Below are 13,324 nucleotides of genomic sequence, written 5' to 3'. Positions count from 1 at the left end.
CTGTGCAGTCAGCGCCGGCGACGTTACTCTCCAAGTACACACTCGTGTGTGTGTGTGTGTGTGTGTGTGTGTGTGTGTACAAGACTGCGAGCTTGTAAGCTTCCTCTCCCGGCACTGTGCAGTCAGCGCCGGCGACGTTACTCTCCAAGCAGCCGACAGCAACGCGAGGCAACCGCAGCCTCCGCCCCCTCAGTCTGGTGATTGGCTGGTTTTGCTCATCATTTCCCTGCTAGGAAAAGGGAAGGGCCAGTGACGCCCCCGAACCCAGCTGCAGAAGCGGCCGCCACCTCCAATGTACAAGGTGTCTCATCTGAGAAGAAACCTGAGCCCCAGGGAGGCGGCGCGGAGCGACCGGGGCAGGGCTGGCGGGAACCCGGAGGGAGAGCGCTGGGCAGCGCTCAAGGACCAGCGGGAGCTCGGACGCAGAGGACCCTTGCGACCTATTCCTGAGATCCCGGCTCCACGTTCTCCTCGAATTTTACAGATTTTCCCCCGCGACTGTATCTCCCCAAAACGGAGCCTTTCTATGAAGAGAAGGTGAGGGAGCTGGGGCAACCAGGACTTTCCCGGGCACCCAAGATGCGCTCCATTAGGAAGAGGTGGACGATCTGCACGATAAGTCTGCTCCTGATCTTTTATAAGACAAAAGAAATAGCAAGAACTGAGGAGCACCAGGAGACGCAACTCATCGGGTAAATGCAAAGCTTCATTTCAGGATATAACAAAACAAAACAAAACAAAAAAGTCAAGCCATAAATGAAATGGGAATAGAGTCGGTAGAGTGAGGGTTGGGATAGTATGTGTGTTGAGATGCGCTTTTGTGTGTTTAGTCTCATGAATTAAATAACAAAGGCTGTTGGTCGAGGTGTGTGTGCTTCTCCAGGGCATGTTCCCAGTGTGAGTTCAACTTGCCCGGTGTGGGGGTAGTGACAGTTTTGCTGGCGCTGGGCTTCGCACGCCCAAGGAGAAGTCACTGCAGAAGTGTCAACAAAGAACGTGTGCCCTTGTCCTTTTAAGCCCTGGGCAGAACTCAGGAGAGATGTCTTCATTGCCCATGTGGTTGTCCTTCCTTCTTTCTCTGCCCTATCACTCTAAGGAGAGAGTAGAGAGAGCCGGTTTCCTGAAAGGCTGAAGTTAAAGCCCAGAAAGCAGAAATGTGTCTCCTCTGTTTCTTTCCTCTTCTTTGGCGTTGGGTAGATCTGTGTATCATTTGAATTAGAAACTCCAATACAAGCAAGGATTCTTCCCTATTTGCTCTTCTGTGGGTAAAACGCATGGGCGTCATGGTTACAGTTTTAGAAACCGGGTACTGTAGCTTCACACAGACTATATTTCGGCTATTTCTACAGTTTGTCTAAATGAGTTCAGAAGCTTCCCCCACCCAGTAAGTTCTCTAAATAATCGCACTTCCTTCCTCCCTTCCCCTGGCCTCTGTTGCTTTGAAGTTTACCCAGGAGGTGGCTGCAACTTTGTGTTGCTTACATAGCTTGGAAGCGTTTTCTGAGGATGTGAACCTGGTTGTCAACTCTGTTCAAAGTCCTGTTTCGGAAATCCTCCCTTATCCGGAGGCGTCCGCTATCGGAAACTCCACGCTGGCAGATGCCAGCCTGGTTTTTATGTTCCCTGACATTTATCAAAATGAAGATAGAGCCCTTGCCAGTGTGTGTGTGTGTGTGTGTGTGTGCGCGCGCGCGCGTGTGCATGTGCATGTAAGGACTGCTAAAACGTGCACGCGTGCACACATACACACACAAACTTCATGCACTCCATTTAATATTCCTGCTGCTCCCTAAGTAATGAGTATTTCAGTGAGCAAGACGGTGGCTTATACTTAAAGGATTTGCTGTTTTATAGAAAACTAAGATAGCAGAAGTACAGTCGAAAGGGACTGGGAGGGAATGAAAAAGCTAATAAAGAATGAGCTGGATGGTCGTTATGCAGCGACAAATCTACAAATGGTCTATTCTGGAAAGGGGGGGGGGCTAACTGTAGGAGGTCGTTTACACAGGGAGTGGGTGGCTTGAAAACGCAGCCGAGCTCAATTGTCAGCAAAGCAGCACTTTGGGCGGGGGCGTGGGCATCCACGGCCGACCTGTGCTTCCCAGGCAGACAAAGGGGTCTCCGGGAAGGTGATAAAGCGGCGCGTGGGGGAGAGGCGGAGGTTGGGCGTGGGGGGTCGCGGCTCTTTGTTCCCTTCCGGGCCGGTGGGCTCCGAACGGAACGCGAGCGTGAGCCCAGACAAAGCCGCCAAGCCTGGCCAGAACTCCGAGGGTTCGGGCCCTTGGCTCGCTGAGGAGCAGGAGTGGGCGGACCCGTGAGCGACAGGAGGCGCCCAGTGCAGTCCAGGAGCCCTCTCCGGGCCTCCCTAAACCGCCGCCAGGAAGGGGGCGCGCACCCCGGGTCCCTCCCAGGGGAACTCGGAACCGACCTGGGACGCTCCGCGTTTCCCGGGCAACATTCGTCCTGCGGCCCTTCCCTGGACGCCGCGGGCCGGCGAGGTGCCGCCGAGGAGCCGGCGGCGCAGCCACGCGCGCCGCGGTCGGGCTAGCCCGGCTGGGTTCCGCTCGCCCCCTCTCGGGGCTGCGCTGCGGTTGCTCCCCGGCTCCTCGGAGAAAGAAGGAGGCGGGCGCGTGAGTTAATCAAACAGGAAGCGAGGTCCGCACGCACCGCTGTCTCCGCTCCTCCGCGAGGGTGGGAGATCCAGTGCGGGGACAGGTTAGAGTCTCTTTAGAAGTCAGGTCCCCGCTTTAAAAAAAAAAAAAAAAGAAATCACTTCTACGTCTCAGTCGGCAGCCGGGCTCCTCCTCCTTAATTAAAGCCCGCACGCAATTACGGTGGTGCGGGGGAAGGGCCGAGAGCCGCCCGCGGGCGCCGCGCTCCGGGCGCCCTGCAGCTCCCCGGCCGCCGCGGCCCCGCGCCCGCCTCTGCCCTCCCTCGGCGGACTTGGCGCTGCTCGGAGACTGCGGACCCAGCTAAGTCCCCCTGAGCGCGCTCTCCGTTTTCCCTCCAGAGGAAACGTTCGCTTCGTGATTTCGTTTCAACTTCCAAATAGTGCTTCTGGTGGAGGAGTTGACTCATCCAACGACCCAGTGATCTCTTTGACTCTACTCTTGTCTACCCCAGGCCGTTTAGAGGGGCTCGTTCTGAGATGAGTAAGTGGAGATTGGGCCCCAGAGTCCCGGTCTAATATTTCAGAAGTCAGGTAACAGGCAGCCTCTGACCTTTGGGAGGCACTGCGTGACTTGAGAGTGGGCGGTAGGTTCAGTCCTTGTACCTTAGAACCCTCTCCCCGACCCCCCGCCAAAAAAAAAAAAAAACCACATATTTCGTTTTCCTGCTACCATTTCCAATAGGCAGTTTCTTTATCCCCCACCCCCCCCCCCCGCCCTTAACTGGAGGTCTCATCGAGAGTCAGTGCAGCGTTGTTCTTATATACCATATTGAACAGTCATTCCACGCAGAGGAAAAGAGAACACAGGCACAACTTTCCTGCGCATCATCTACATTCTCATACCAGCAGAGAATTAAAAAAAAATCTTTTAAAAGATTTTATTTATTTAACAGAGAGAGGGAGAACAAACAGGGGGAGCAACAGAGTCAAAGGTAGAAGCAGACTCCCCGCTGAGCGGAGAGCCTGATGTGGGACTGGATACCAAAATTCTGGGATCATGACCTGAGCCAAAGGCAGACACTTAAGTGACTGAGCCACCCAGGTGCCCTAAAAGCATGGTTTTTCTAAGGAATTGAGAATGGGTCAAGTAATTATTGGAAATGTATCTTTTCATGCAACCCTATTAATTGCCTGGTATGATTACTAGTTAATAAAGTTTTGACTCAAAAGGCATGGGGCTATAAAGTGGTTTACTCTTGACATATATATATATGTATGTATATACATATATATATATATTTTTTTCCATGATGGGAAAAATGACACTTGCTTCACCATTGGCCCATGAGTTCACTGACTTTGTGCATTCTTTGAATATAATGGTGTTAACTGAAGGGTCCTACAAATAAAAACATGTGGGTGTGCCCATTTAATGAGATAATGTATCTGAGAGTGTGGCATAAACTTTTAATATCACACAACTATTTGTTTTAATTGCAAGTCTTTAAATCTTGACACATACTGTGCTCCTCTTTGATCACAAATGAGACTAATTTTCTTATCATCTAGAGATTTCCTTTTTAACTTAACTGTTCTTTTTCGCACTGAATAATTGTCCATATTAATTCTGAAACTTATAATACTGACAGTAGATATAAGCATTCATAGTTAGAATACTGCCATTGTCAGCAAAGTTAATTCCAGTTGATGCTAGTGTAGAGCACACCCTTACAAATCAGGAAACCCAGGATTTTCACTTTGTATGCTTGCTTCATTTGGAATTCTACTAGAAACTGTAGGCAGGAGGTTAAGGTAGTACATCTCATCTTTATTTTTAGTTGTTTGACACTTAGGGAATGAAAACACCAAATTGCCTGCCGTTGGTACTTAGGCTTAGTCTTCTTTTGAATGACTTTCATAATTTTATAATATGGAGGAAATTTAACCTAGTTCATGGGGAACACATTCATTCCAAAGCCAAGTTATGAAGAGTTTTTAGTGGGGCTGAATGCAGGGCTTTTGGGACCTAATCTCAAGAAACAAAAGTAATTATATTTGTTACATACTCCATAATTAATAGAATAAGTTGTAGTAATGCCTGGCAACTCATATTTCAAAGAGAAAAATATTTGTAAAAACTAGTAACATAACTAATGATTAATTTCTGTCACTACTATCATTGTAAGTAGGTTTTCTTAGCTCAACATAAGCAGGAATGCTTTATAAGATATATTGCTTTATGCTTCCTTATTTCCCTGATGTGCTTTGTGATTTTCTGCTTAGAAGTGTATGTTGGATCTTCCTGTGTATAGCCCTGCGCAAGAAATGTTTTCAGTGCAGCTGTTTAGTAATTGTGTTTGATCTGGAATGAAAAACTAGTAGGGGGTGGCAACATCCTTCATGCCTTGCATTGAAGGAAAACCCTTTCTAAGTCAGAATACTACCAAGGTCACAAATGGAAACATCCCGTGAGACCCACTTAACTTTATACAAAGAAATTTGCTCCAGAGACTCAGATTGCACTAAGCCTAGCCTTCTTACATAGGAATTCCATCTACTTCAAGAAGTGGCACTAGTAGTTGCTGTTTTTGTTCAAAGTTCTTTCCAGGAATGAAACTGAATTTTGGTTTGTCATCAGTTCAATGAAAATGGTTCAAAGAGCAGAGTAATATGGTAGTATTTCATTAATACAAAACTGATTTAAACTTTTAAAGCACTCTTTTTTGTAACTCTTGGAGGTTCTGAAAAGCCTCCATATAACTGAGTATATCACAGCAATTATTTTGCCATGCAAAATATACTCTTAGCTGTATGTCAGTGAAACAATCTTCCACAGATATTTAAAAATGCCAGCCCATGTATATTTTTACTTCTATGAGAAGTTTATTGGAGTAAAAGATAATTGTTATAATTGTGACACTCTGTGGTTAGAAAAAGATGGTATTAACAATCCAGCTAACAAGATAAAGGTAGGAAAAAAATCTCTGCCCTAGAAATAGTGAGAGTTTGTACCCATATTCTTGAAGGCATCTCCAAAAGTGTGAAGGTTAGCTTCTGTATATATTCATGTTCTCATTCATATCTAGTTATTATCATTAAACACATAATATAAAAATTGACTTCTGGGCCACTGAGTAGTAAATTGCACCCTATGCTTCCTAGTATCTTAAATAACCTCTATAAGATGATTATTATTGACCATGCATAGGCATGCAAATGTATCCTTTTCATCAGTAGTATAGTTTAAAATACTGATTTTTATAGAGTTCTAAATTTCACAAGGAGTAGTTGCATGTGATGCTTTGAGTGCTTTACATTGGAACTACATGTTTAAAAAAGAATGCAAACCAAAATACCAAACTATAAGCCTCTAATTACAGAATTCATCTAACAGCTGTTACACAGGCAATGTTTCCATTGATAGTAAGAGAGGATTGCCTACATAATAAACACAGTTTTAGATTTTGTGTCTGAGCAAATAGTCATATTACTTTTTAACTCTATTTTTGAGATTTAAAAAAAGAGGTAACATGTAAAGAAATAAATACAGATACTGGAAGGGCTGTACCATAAACAGGTAGTATTTTGTTTCTGTGAGTCTGGGTTTATGGCTATAATTACTAAGAAAATAGTCTATTGAACAATAATGGTCCTGATGATACAAATGCTATCATAGGTTATCTGTCACTGTCATCAACATGACCAGCACCACCATGCCACCTATATGCTTGCCTGACAGCATTGATTGAAAAGGATGGCACAGTTGATTTTGTGTATGTGATGTAATAGAAAAGACCATTAAAAATGACTACTGAATGAGTTTTCTTTCTCCTCATTACAGTGTCTGTTTCCCCACCACCAACTATCAGGAAAGTGTCTTCAGTGTTGAGATGATTTCAGACTCAGTGTAATTTTGGGAATTAGCACTTCTATAGTGCTTTATAAATTACTTTTCCATACAGACTCCTGCTGAATTCTCACAAAGTCATTGCATGGTAGATAATGTTATTGCAATTTTCAAGATAAAGCAAGGCCACTGTGGCCTAGAAAGAGAATATTATCCAAGGACATATAGGTTAGCAAGTGAAAGAATCACCAGCTTGCCCAGATCAGTTGATACTCCAAAGTCATCTTTCTCTAAAACAAAATCTTTTTGTTGTAAAAATAAAATTGCAATCTTGGGAGTCACAATTATACAGATGCAAGAGAAGTGGCCAAACTTCCTGTCTCTATTGTCTAAGCACAACAGGGAGGGAGGATAGAGTTAGAAGACAATTTTTTTTTTCTTTAAACACCACAAAGGCTTTTTTTTATGTGAAAAGTGTGTTTATTTCAAAGAGAGTAAGTCTAAAAATGTCCTGATAAAGTCATAGTCTCTTACTTCTCATAATACCTTTCTTCAATCTCATACCTCTTCTAACCACGTAGAAAAAGTTGTTACCAGTAATTCAAATCAAATGATGTGTTATGCTACTTAGATAAAATGCTTCTTACTTTCACAGAGCTGGCATTTTTGTTTTGTTTCAGAGACGGTGAACTGTGTTTGAGTCGATCCCTTGTCAATAGTTCTGATAAAATCATTCGAAAGGCTGGCTCGTCAATCTTCCAGCACTCTGTAGAAGGTTGGAAAATCAATTCCTCTTTGGTCCTGGAAATAAGGTGAGTTTCTTTAATAAGCCATAATAAATTTCACATCATGCTCTCAAATACACTGGGCTTGGCAAACTTATATTGAATACTTGATTTATAGTTTAGGTTATGAATACTTTAATAAAAGAGTGAACCAGCTCTACTTAATGTTGATCAATGAAGGAGATGAAACCATAAAACTGAAATCATTATGCAGTCAGAAATTTAAGGAAGAATATGTGATTTTTGAATATACTGTCTTTATTCTAATAGAATAAAATATTCAACAGAATACTAACATTTAATAGACTTTTTTTATTCTATTCCTCCAGATGGACATATATTCTGAGAATTATCTTTAACTTCTTTATTAAGTCTTCATGCCTATCTGTGTCTTTTCGCACTGGATGAAAGTAGAACCTGTTCAACTCCTATTTTGCTGACTATTCTAAATAAATTTTATTTACTTTATAAATGTGTATTTCCATGTGCGTTCCTGTAATAAAAGTCTCAATAATTATATCCTAAATTGGCAAAAGTCAGAAAATAAATTTTCTTGAGTGCTGCTTTATTCATTGTAAGATTTTGGCATTTTGCCTGAAACAAGCTCTTGAACTCAAACTCCATGCCTGCATGTATCTATTATATCTTACTTTCTTCTAGTACAATTCTACAACTAATAAAATTTAGGGTCAGACCTTCCTGAGCATGGAGGACGCAAGCACATCATGTTTTCCTATACCTACATTGCTATATTGGTTGATATGTTTAAATCAGAGCATTTCAGTAAATTAAACTCAAAAGAACTATCCTTTATGTAAAAAATCATTGCAATTTCATATTGGCAAAAGGCTACTTATTCAATGAACAACCATTACTGCCCAGATTTTGTAAGTGGTTACGAGGATAAACCGTTGATCTCTGTGTTTCTGTCTACTCATTTCTTGGATCAGACCTACATGTAATGTAGATAATGAGCAACTTGAAGGAAGAGGCTGCTAATACTCCTCTTCAGAGTACGCATTGCAGTTCCTAAAATGCTTTGTGGCAAAGACACTCAGTCCATGTGGAAATACACTTGAAAGACTGGAAATTTTTTAAAAAGATGGGTGCCAGGGAAATGCAGGAATTCGTTTGTTTTGAAGTTTTGGAATTGGCTGGAATGGGAAACAGAAATCAGACCATGGCAATGTCATATAGTGTGTACTTGATTGCTTTTAGTTATGGGAAGTTTTGTGTATTTGTAGGCAGAGTACAAGAATGAGGAGATGAGTAGGGTCTAAAGACAGAGTTTATAAATTGGTGCCTTTTGGGTAGAATATGGTCAGTAAACAAAATTCATTTCAACTGGATAAATAAAAACCCTTAAAACCAGGATTAAAATTAAAATTAGGAGATGCCTTATAAAAGAAAACTTTCTCTATACTCTTAAGAAAGTGAAAAATTTGACAACTCTGGACCTGTATGCCTTCTGAGAACTAGTTGGCTGAGGTCAGCTCTACCCATGATCCCTGCAGCTTAACATTTTTCCACCTGGGGTTCCCTTCTTTCTTGACACATATTATCTTCCTCACTATCTCACTTCCCTAAATACAAATTTGAATTTAGAAACCCTAAAAGATAATTATGAGAGAAAAGCTACAGAATATGGAGTACATGAGGTCATAAATACAAGCTTGATTTAGTTTAGAATGGAATAAAGATTCACATTTCTTGGTAGATATTGGAAAGAGAAAAATATAGGTGATTTAAAAGGGAAATTTTTGATCTATAAGGCTGTCTTAAAAGGAACTTTCAAACTGAAAGATTTGGCAAGAAGTGAGTAAGGCAGTATAGATCAGGTAAAGGAAAGTAATGGAAGAAAGTAAATTAAGAAATGTTAATAGTTTAATTAATATATCTAAATATTAGATAAGGTAAAGTCTAATAAGTAAACTCAAAAAGTAATTAGCAATAATTTAATTAATATATAAGGCCATGTCTTCCTAGTATCTATACAAAAATGAGGCTACAGAGGTACAATCTGCTATTTTTAATGTATTCAAGCTAAGGGTATTAAACATAAATTGAGCCAAGCAAATCATTCTTGCAGTTTTACAAATTAATGAAGATTGCATTCATATCTGTGAAGGTGATCTGTTTTCAATTATAACAGATGACAATATGTATGAAATGTTAATACTCTCTTCGCATGATTCTTCTTAAGTGAGAAAGAAGTAAACAATAAAACATTGAGCAAACATTGAATAATACATACAAAATTGTCACTTCCTTACAAGGAAATAATAAATTTGTAAAACTGTTATTCTACATGAAAACAGTTCATAAAAATTAAAATTGCCTATAGCATTAGTGACTTGTATTTATCAGCTTGACATCTGTTATAAAAAATTTAATATGTGAAAATGTCCGATTGTTAGTTTAGCTCTTGTTTTTCATGCCAGAAATTTAGCATAAACTAAGTTGGATTATTATCTTTCTTTATTTCTTCCCCACATCTATAACATTTATGAAGAACCACATTACTTGGTCTCTGTGAGTGGATGTCAGCATATTTTACAAGTTTTTTTAAAATTCTACTTTGAAGTTTTGATTAAGATACTACAACTAATAATTTTTGATCTTACATGATTAAACCATGCTTACAGATCTTGTTCATTTTAAAAATCTCATTAAACTTATAATGCTCTTGTGACATTCTTAATAAATTATTTATCTGTTTGCATTAACGTGTGAAACAGTCACTGATGATAGGTTGTTTTTCCCTACATTTGTAGAAATGATTTTTTTCTTATTACTAATTTTTTCAGCCCTATATATACTCTGGTACTTTCGTAAACTCATCAAGAATTAATTCATGTATGTTCATCAAGCAACTGTACCTCTGGGGAGTTTTTTGAGAGAGGTGGTTTCACCTTCATTGTGCTTTGGAAATTCATCAATGATTTAGAAGAATTTATCCATTCCACAGCTAACTTCACAATTAAAATAATTACCTTGGTTAAGGACTTGATTTTACTGCTAGTAGTTTGTTCTTTGTTACAGTAAGCTAAGAAATGACATACCTGTGGCTTCTGGGTGGATCAGTCAGTTGAATATTTGCCTTTGATTCAGGTCATGATCCCAGGGTCCTGAGATCTAGCCCCCAGATCGGGCTCCCTGCTCAGCGGGAAGCCTTCTTCTCCCTCTTCTGCTCCCCCTGCTTGTGCTCCCTCTCTCTTTTTCTCTCTGCCAGATAAATAAATAAAATTAAAAAAAAAAAGAAATAACATATTTAAGATGCATCAGATGTTTGTGAATAAATCTATAAACATTGTTCAAAGAGAGTATGTGGTCTTGTCCAGCACTTGTGACTTCACCCTTTCTTCCCCATCTTTAGGTTGTTTATCTTTTTTTCCCCTTAAGAAACCTAAGGAATTAAAATACCAAATATGTTCCAAAATTCACTGTTTATTTGGAACACTGAAAAAAGTTAAATTAAATTTAAAAAATAAAAAAAAAAAAAACCCAAATGTGGATGCATAGAGTTGTATGAGCTTAGCTTAGCTACTCATCAGCACACATCATAATTAGAGTATTTTCGAGTCAATGTCATCACCTGTCAAGGTTTTTTTTTTTATAATATATTTTTTTAAAGATTTTATTTATTTATTTGACAGAGAGAGATCACAAGTAGGCAGAGAGGCAGGCAGAGAGAGAGAGAGGAGGAAGCAGGCTCCCCACTGAGCAGAGAGCCCGATGCGGGACTCGATCCCAGGACCCCGACATCACAACCTGAGCCGAAGGCAGCGGTCCAACCCACTGAGCCACCCAGGCGCCCCACCTGTCAAGGTTTTTAAACAGATCAAACTTGCAGGTTAACTAAACATAATCGCTAATTTATACACGCTTACTTACCAAAAAGAACTTGCTGTTGCAGGCATGGATTTACTTTAAGGAAAGGTCCACATGCACTTCTTCTACTTACTTTGTTCAGTAAGTAGCCAGAGGAGAACATCTTGGGTCACGTAACTTGTTAGTGGCAGTCAAGCTTCAGAGCTAGGCCTAACTAGAACCAAAGCTCTTATCATGAAATAAATTTCCTGGAGGACTCTATATTAATCCTAAAAATGTAGCCTTAAGAAGTACACAGAGTGGAGAGTTTTTCTGCTCCAAAATAATAAAATATATTATTCATCCAGTACTACTGAATTCTGGGTCAAATAACCAAATGGCCTTCTGCAGAGTAAATTAAATTAAAAGAAATGCTTTTCTTCAAGCATTTTGAGAGCATTTTGCCTTTTCATTTGGCTGCGTAGGATTTTTCTTTGATACTAGAATATCTTTCTGTAACAGCTGGGACCCTAAGCTCAGAAGCCCTAACAAGCTACAGGTTATGTTCTTCCAGTGCTTTGAAGGATGTTGCCTTGCGAAAATAATCTTTGAGACAAAAAATTGTGTGTTCTCTCTGCTTTTTTGTAGGCATAATGAAACGCTTGGCGCTTCTTAAACCTTTTTCGATTTCTTTTTAGTAAACCACGTTAGTAACAATTGAATTGATTCGGCGATTTTTGTCTAAAGTCCAAAGTGTGCAAAACCTTATTCCTAATATACGTATCATAACCCAGTTTGCTTCTCAACTTGTGATGCATCCCAGCTGTAAGATTTGTCTTAACAATGCTCGCTGATGGAGTCAACAGTGTCATTTAGATTAAATTTTAGTTGCCGCAGCACGTATGCTTGTTGTTGACAAGAAACCTACAGAGAAGAAAGAGTGGCACCTGGTGATAGGTTAGCTATATTTAACATTTCACAAGTGAAAACAATGTTTAGTAAATTAATTCTCTGGAACTCTGCAGCTGCTATTTCAAGTGATGTGTGATGTTGAAAGGGAAGTTCTAGTTGAAAATTCAGTTGAAAAGTTTCTGTATAGAATCTGTTCCTGTCAGTTGAACAGTCTCAACCAGCCTTTCAGTTTAAGCCATCATTGCCTAACAAAAAATAATCTTTATGACTAAGATTTTTAGTCTCACTGAAAGTGAAACATATTTTCAGATTCTTTCAGTTATCTTTAACCTTAAAACATTTGCTGAATTTAGATTTTTGCTTATTAATAGGGTTTCAAAAGTTACTTTTTGCCCACAGAATGACAGTTAAAGACCAATAACAGATCCTTCTTTTCAGTCACACACAGAAAACACAACCCCTTGCTTTAAATATCTGGTAATGACTTCTTCCCTTATCAGGAAAACTAGTATTGAGACAGCCTGAATATTAAACTTTAGCTTTGGTTGATTCATGTTTCTTTAGAACCCAGAAATTAAACTGAATTTCCTTTCTATCTCTCATTTTGAAATAATTTTGTTTACTCTCTTCACTTATGTCAGTTATCTGAGCAAAAGCATACATGTTCTTCTTGGTGATTCTGAAAATATTATTCAGTTCACTGAAAGTTTTTCATGCTTCCAATGACATTTAGTTAATTATATTTAAGCACTAGTTTTCTTTTTTTCATATGCCTACAGTGTGAATAACAACTAAACAAATCTACACAACTTTTTATAGTCCATTACATCTATAATCTAAAAAATGCCTAGCGGTCCCTCAGTGGCTCAGTTCGTTAGGTGTCTGCCTTAGGCTCAGGTCTTGATGCCAGGGTTCCTAAGATCTAGTCTGAGTTGGGCTCTGTGCTCCGTAAGAAGTCTGCTTGTCCCTCTCCCTCTTCCTTTCCTCTTCCCTACGCTTGTGCATGTTTTCTATCTATCTCTCAATTTAATAACTAAAATTCTTTCTTTTAAAGATTTTTTATTTATTTATTTGACAGACATCACAAGTAGGCAGAGAGAGAGAGGGGGAAGCTAATAAGCTAATAAGCAGGGAGCCCGATGCAGGGCTCGATCCCAGGACCCTGGGATCATGACCCGAGCCGAAGGCAGAGGCTTTAACCCACTGAGCCACCCAGGTGCCCCAATAACTAAAATTCTTTAAAAAATAAAATAAGGGCACCTGGGTGGCTCAGTGGGTTAAGCCACTGCCTTTGGCTCAGGTCATGATCTCGGGGTCCTGGGATCGAGTCCCGCATCGGGCTCTCTGCTCAGCGGGGAG

At 40.2% G+C, this 13,324-nt stretch overlaps 1 protein-coding gene across 1 annotated transcript in view; it reads left to right on the top strand.

Annotated features, from left to right (window-relative positions):
- The first annotated feature begins 216 nt into the window (after positions 1 to 216).
- Positions 217 to 13,324, top strand: part of ST8SIA4 (ST8 alpha-N-acetyl-neuraminide alpha-2,8-sialyltransferase 4) — a 95,761-nt gene continuing 82,653 nt past the window's right edge. The window contains 4 exon segments of the mRNA XM_059418294.1: positions 217 to 412; positions 414 to 500; positions 502 to 692; positions 7,139 to 7,270. Of these exon segments, the coding sequence (XP_059274277.1) occupies positions 293 to 412; positions 414 to 500; positions 502 to 692; positions 7,139 to 7,270 (530 nt within the window). The 5' untranslated portion in view covers positions 217 to 292.

This window comes from Mustela nigripes, chromosome 12 (genome assembly GCF_022355385.1).
Source record: "Mustela nigripes isolate SB6536 chromosome 12, MUSNIG.SB6536, whole genome shotgun sequence".
In the NCBI taxonomy this organism is placed as follows: domain Eukaryota; kingdom Metazoa; phylum Chordata; class Mammalia; order Carnivora; family Mustelidae; genus Mustela; species Mustela nigripes.
This window is presented reverse-complemented; position numbering and strand designations above follow the sequence as displayed.